This window comes from Octopus bimaculoides, chromosome 18, assembly GCF_001194135.2.
Source record: "Octopus bimaculoides isolate UCB-OBI-ISO-001 chromosome 18, ASM119413v2, whole genome shotgun sequence".
Classification (NCBI taxonomy): domain Eukaryota; kingdom Metazoa; phylum Mollusca; class Cephalopoda; order Octopoda; family Octopodidae; genus Octopus; species Octopus bimaculoides.
Window position 1 is genome coordinate 39,000,654 of NC_068998.1, and position 6,855 is coordinate 39,007,508.

Consider the following 6,855-nt stretch of genomic DNA (forward strand, 5'->3'; position numbering starts at 1 on the left):
CAGTTACTTCAAAATCTCCAGTTAAAAAAGCAGTTGCCACAAAATCGCCCATAAAGCCAGCAGTTGCTTCAAAAACTCCAAGAAAAGCAGCAGCCTCAGACTCGTCTTCTGATTCAGACAGTGATTCTTCTGATGAGCCAAAGAAAACAGCAGTTACTTCAAAATCTCCAGTTAAAAAAGCAGTTGCCACAAAATCGCCCATAAAGCTAGCAGTTGCTTCAAAAACTCCAGGAAAAGCAGCAGCCTCAGACTCGTCTTCTGACTCAGACAGTGATTCCTCAGAAGATGAACCAAAGAAAACAACACAAAAGCCTCCTGCTAAAGCTGGAGTCGCTTCAAAATCCCCAGCTAAAACTGGTCTCTCTACAAAAGCAACAACAGCTGATTCCTCATCTTCTGACTCGGACACTGATTCCTCGTCAGAAGATGAGCCAAAGGAAACTGTAATAAAGCCCAGTGCAAAAACAGTGCCCACTTCAAAATCGCCTGTAAAAGCAGCAGTTGCTTCAAAAGTCTCAACTACTGCAGCTTCATCAGACTCTTCGTCTTCTGACTCAGACAGTGATTCTTCAGAGGACAACAAACCCAAGAAAGCTCCAGTGTCCCAGACTGTCAAGCTTTCGCTAAAGAGTAAGCCCATGGCTGCTAAAGCAGCATCTTCTACATCCCTTGGCCCTTCATCTGAAGATGAAGCTACCACAAAAGTAGGTGCTGTAAAATCTCCCTTTGCCTCTAGGTTGCCAGTTGCTTCAAAGTCCTCTACGTCTACAACTTCTAAATGTGAAAGAAACTGTTCAGAAACAGATTCTTACAGTAAATCAAGCAGTTCAGATGTTAGTTCTTCAGTAGTTGAAGTAGTAGCAAAAAATGTTCCAAACCGAAATCTTCCTGTTAGTGCTATTTCTTCTCGCACCTCAAAATCTCTTCAAAATAAAATAACATCTAAGCACAAAGGTTTGTCGAATGAGCCAAGCAACTCAATATCAGTTTCTTCTGAAACAATTTCCAGTTCTGGTGAGGATGATAACTACATTCCTGTAAGTCAGAAACACACTCCGGTGTCAGTGCTTAAAACTTTGACCAATTCGGAAAATAAAATGTTGGCACAAAAGAAAAAACTGCGTAAAAATAGTTTAGGAAATACTAATGATATATCTATCAAAACTCTATTATTTCAATCCACTCCTATATCTAAGAATGCCAACGTGCAAAGCAGCAACTCAGACAGTAATTCTAGTTCAGAGGAAGATTCTAAAAAATGTTCACTTAGTAAAAACATATCCAGTCAGCTTAAGAAAGCTTCAACGATGCAAAATGGTAATATTAGTTCTGGAAATAGTAATTCTTCTGAGATAACAATTGTTGAGGATTCTCAAATTTCATTGGAGACATCTGGGTTAGCAAGTAAGAAGGATTCTTCTAGCAGTAGTGTTGATTCTGATTCTTCATCGAACAATGATCCCATTCCACCATCTCAAACCCCAAATGCCATACTACAGCTGAGTAATGGCATGTTGCAACAGAATACTCCATCAGTGACCCCTGTGTCTCAAAAAAAAACACCTGTTAACAGTATGGTAGGTATTTAGATTATTATTTTTCTTTCCGAGTTAGTTTAAGCGCAGCAGGTGTTGTAACAAATAGACCTTCCCTTGATGGATGTGTATAGGAATAATTGAATAGTTTAGTGGGGTTAGTGGTTGGAGCAAAAATGTTGGAAAGGCAAGATTAAATGGATTAGTATTCTGCAGTGGGTCTGTGATGAATGTCACTGGGTAAATGTGCTACAAAGTAGTGACAGTATACATACAGTTAGGTTGTTATAGCTTTCTCCCTCAAAACAGCTGAACTGTGGAATAAACTCTCTACCTGTTGTATTACCTTTATTTCCTTAATCCTTTTGCATTTAAGTTACTTTGTCAAATGTAATGCTTGTTTGTTCACCTTGTTTAGAATTAATTCCACATTATCGTATAGCTTTAACATTTCAATGATGTGATTGTTTAAAAATAAACAATGATACTCCAGAGTTGGTGTGAGAGGCTGGATCTAGTCCGTTTGACTAGAATATTTGGGCCTGGTATCGTCTGTTTAAATACTAAACCATTAAATTAACTCCTATAGCATTCAGATTACTGTCAAATGTAGTGCTTATTCATACACTGTTTCATACCAACAGTAGAATATCTTGTAGCTTTGAGATTTTGATGAGCTAACTTAATTTTTAGAATGATATTGTAGAGTTAGTGTAAAAGGCCAGATTTAACCAGTTTGAACAAGTAGAATATTTGGGCTTAAATATGGCCAGTTTGAATGCTTAAAAGTACCATATTTAAAAAAATGTACTGGGGTTGATTTGTACAACTAAAGCTCTTCAATGTGTGCTCCAGCATGGTCACTGTCTAATAACTGAAACAAGTAAAAGGTAAAAAGTTGTGTATGTGTACATGACAGGTGGGGTTGTGGCCCTGGTGCCACTCTCCTGTTTCCAGTAACACTTTACTCAAAATCACCAAGAGGCCTTTTCTAGTTAAAGAAAAATGTAATTAATTTGTGACAAGCTACTACAATCAGGGCTTGGTTATATATCATCATCATCATCATCATCATTTAACGTCCGCTTTCCATGCTAGCATGGGTTGAACAATTTGACTTGAGGACTGGCGAACTGGGTGGCTGCACCAGATGGCAGAGTTTCTACAGCTGGGTGCCCTTCCTAACGCCAACCACTCCGAGAGTGTAGCGAGTGCTTTTATGTGCCACCGACACAAGGGCCAGTCAGGCGGTACTGGCAACGGCCACGCTCAAATGGTGTTTTTTATGTGCCACCTGCACAGGAGTCAGTCCAGCGGCACTGGCAACAACCTCGCTGGAATGTTTTGATCACGTGCCAGTAAGGCGATGCTGGTAACGATCACGCTCAAATGGCGCTTTTTACGTGCATATATATATTTATATACTGTACATATATTGTCACGACACTCAGTACACATGCCTACCATCTCATTGCTCATGGGGTTATCATTTTTAAATACTATTTAACATAAGTGATATGTATATTATCACAGAGATATACAGCATGTGTTTCTGTTATTGTCAGTAATTAATTATTCAAGACTAAAGTATATCTGAGTCGGCGGCAGTTGTAAGAAGTTTCAGAGACTGTTGTACCTAATCTTTGCTATGATATTTAATTATGAGTTGGCTGTGTTAGTAGGTTTGTTGCCTTGTGTAGTGTGTGTGTTTGTGCTGATGAATGAAACTACTTTGGGGTATTGTATGCTATGAGGTGTTGGGGTTGGAAACAAAACATCCTGTATGTGCATGGAATGTATTTGGTGTTTTAAATGCTTAAGACTGTTTTGTGTTGCCAGTTGGTAATTGTCATAAACATAGTATGTTTATTAGTTGTACAGTGGTGGTCATCTCATTGAAATTTTCATCTCTTTCTATATAGGACAAAGTGTATAACTTTCTTCGATTAATAAACTTAAGTAAAATCGCTGTTGTCCTTACATGCCAGTGTCACATAAAATGCACTCGTGCCAGTGTTGCATAAGTGCACCTGTGCTGTGGCACATAAAAAGCACCCAGAACACTCTGTAAAGTGATTGGGGTTAGGATGTGCATCCAGCCATAGTAACCATGCTACAATAGACAGTTAGTCTGAACAGCTGGCCAGCTATTCTCAAACCGTCCAAGCCTATTCCAGCATGGAAAATGAACGTTAAACAATGAAGAGAAAAAGAACATGAGTTGATTGAAGGAGTGATCTAAAATGAACTTTAGCATTTAAGCTGACCATATCCAGCCCAAATATTCTACTCGTTTTATGTTCAAGCTGGCCAGATCTGGTCTCTCATAGCTACCATACAATGTCATTCTAAAAATAAACAATCGGATCATTGAAATCTTGAAGATATGAGATTATGCATGATTAATTCAAAACAATGTGAATAGATAAGCAATCTGAATACTAAGGATTAAGAAACTGACCAGCTTCCAGGCCATGTTGTTGTGACAGTGGACAGGCAGCTTTTTGCTAAATGTTCCAAGGAAGACATTTGTTTAATAATGCATTCCTAATGTTAATAGCACCTAGATTAGCTTTCTCTAACATAACTGAGAATAAGAACCCCTTATTTTCTGAAGTAAAAGGAGTCTCTGGCAGTGAGCTTTCATTTGTGGTTACTATGGTGGCAAAAAAAGAGGGTTCTATTTCTCTTCTCCACACCTGATTTCAAATACAGTTGATTTTATGAAATTCTAAATGCAGGTATATACTGCTGTGTTCTTAATCTCTAAACTTTAACTTGTTGGCCTTTGTATAAAGCAGTTTGGCTTTCTGGTATGGAAACGGCTTTCATTCAGAGAATGACCATTATTTTAGGGCTTGTGTGGCATATATAATATGCTTAGGACAATGTTTGCTTGTCTCATTCATATGTTGAACCTTTAATTTAGAAAAGGTTGTTCTATGGAGACTGTCAACCATTATAGGTTTTGGCCTATAATCTCAATAACTTGCTGAATTCTGTTGCAATGAAGAAATCTTGACTTTCTGAACTGCTATGACTGTTCTCCAAGGGAGTCAGCTTAGCAATCCTATCTCCGTGACGTAGTCAAATTTGAAGGCCTGTAGTATAAGCGGGGCATAATGTGTATACTTAAGATTGTCTTGGCTTTACATTTCCGTGATTTTTGTACTGTACTGCAGGGCACCTACATATTGGTATATTTGCAAGTGGAATGTTGAAGCAACTGGATTTGTATTAATAAATAACCATCTAATTTCCACCAGTAGAAATATTTAATTCTGTTACAAAATTAAAAAATTCTGCGCATTTAGTTTATTTCTTCCATTAATTTTGATTATCTTCAAATTTTCAGCATAAATCAACTCCTTTCCGACGAGTGGTATCTGAGAATATACAAATTGATCCTAGACTTCGAGACAATTCCTTTGAAGCAAAGGTGAGTGGTGTTTAATTTAGCTTCTTTTTTTTTTTTTTTTTTTTTTTTTCTTTCTCAGACAAAACTTTGAGCTGGTTGGTTCAATTGGTGCAAATTGTGTGGGGGGGAGGAGAGGAGGTGGAGGTAGTTGCCAACAGTAAAAGAAACTAACAAAGTGATGTCCCTTGAATATACGTTGCCACCTTCTGTTAAAGCATCTCTTCCTTGCTGCAAGAGCTTTGATTTCAGCATTGTATGCTGGTGAAACAATCTTTAATTATGTCTCAGCCAATAATTAGAAAGAACTGCTTGCCTCATTATTTTAACCTGAAGGCAGGTCACTGGCTCCATTAGAATGTTGGTCGTTTCTGTATAATTCTTGTAACACACCCAATAGCATCAGATGTTGGGAACTGAGTAATTAGATAACTGCTGATGTGATAGAGGAAATCTTCAAAGTGTGAGCAATTGTTTGAATATCTCTGGAGATGTTGGTTTTAAACAAGTGTTGCTGAAGAATTGTGAACATTCTTCATGTCAGCAAATCATCATCATCGTTTAACGTCCGCTTTCCATGCTAGCATGGGTTGGACGATTTGACTGAGGTCTGGCAAGCCAGAAGGTTGCACCAGGCTCCAATCTGATCTGGCAGTTTCTACAGCTGGATGCCTTTCCTAACGCCAACCACTCCGAGAGTGTAGTGGGTGCTTTTACATGCCACTGGCACAAGGGCCAGTCAAACAGTACTGGCAACGGCCGCGCTCAAAAAGGTGTTTTATACATGCCACCTGCATGCGAGCCAGTCCAGTGGCACTGGCAACGACCTCACTCGAGAGATTAGGGGTAAAAATATCCTCTTAGATAATTATAATAATAACGATGATGATGATGTCAGGCAGAATGTCTAACTGTTCTGAGGTCAGTTGTCAGCAGGGAACAACTTGACCTTTTGTCCTTCTAGATTCAATTCAATCTTGTTCTATTATTATTATTATTATTATTGACAAGGCAGTGAGCTGGCAGAATCGTTAGCATGCTGGGCAGAATGCTTAGCGGCATTTCATCTGCCTTTGTGTTCTGAGCTCAAATTCTGCCATGGTCAACTTTGCCTTTTATCCTATAGGGGTCAATGTAATCAACTAGCCCCCTCCCCCAATATTATGGCTACATCTAAATTATATGAATCTGAATTTCCTGCTTTTTTTTTTCTTTTTCTTCTTCCAGAAAGGTGCCTCTGGATCCTGGGGAGCAAAAGCCAATGACAAACTGAAATTCACTCGTGGTAAAGGTTTCCGCCAACAAAAGACCAAGAACAAACGGGGTAGTTACAAAGGTGGCCAAATTGACCTGAGTGTCAATTCTATAAAATTTGACTAGTGATATTTATCCAAAATTCATCTGAGACTATTTTCAATCAGACAGTTTCTTCCATAATCACCAATGGTGGCTTATTGTGAATTTGTTCCAAATCCATGTCTCCCAGTAATTCTTAGATCATCCTCATTTCACTGCTGTCACCACAACCGTTATCACTTCCATAATATTCCTGAACTTGCTTTTATTTTTAATAAACAATCTCTTGGTAATTACTACTTTATCTGTTTTTTGTTGTTGTTGTTATTGAGTTCAGTGAAGGTGCATGGTTTAGTGATTGGGTATTTCAGTTCATGATTGTTAAGGTGCTGAGTTCAATTCCTGGCAGTGCATTGTGTCTTTGAGCAAGACACTTTATTTCACATTGCTCCAGTCCACTCAGCTGGTAAAAATGTGTAATACCTGTATTTCAAAGGATCAGCTTTGTCACATTCTGTGTCCTGCTGAATCTTCCTGAGAACTTCATTAAGGGTATGCATGTCTGTGGAGTGCTCAGCCACTTGCATGTTAATTTCAAGAGCAGGCTGT

General features: G+C 38.6%; 1 protein-coding gene across 1 annotated transcript in view; it reads left to right on the forward strand.

Annotated features, from left to right (window-relative positions):
- The window catches only part of LOC106881951 (nucleolar and coiled-body phosphoprotein 1), a 30,674-nt gene extending 24,124 nt beyond the window's left edge, over positions 1–6,550 (forward strand). The window contains exons 5-7 of the mRNA XM_014932481.2: positions 4–1,577; positions 4,891–4,974; positions 6,178–6,550. Of these exons, the coding sequence (XP_014787967.1) occupies positions 4–1,577; positions 4,891–4,974; positions 6,178–6,330 (1,811 nt within the window). The 3' untranslated portion in view covers positions 6,331–6,550. The remainder of the gene's footprint in view (positions 1–3; positions 1,578–4,890; positions 4,975–6,177) is intronic.
- The last annotated feature ends 305 nt before the right edge of the window (positions 6,551–6,855 follow it).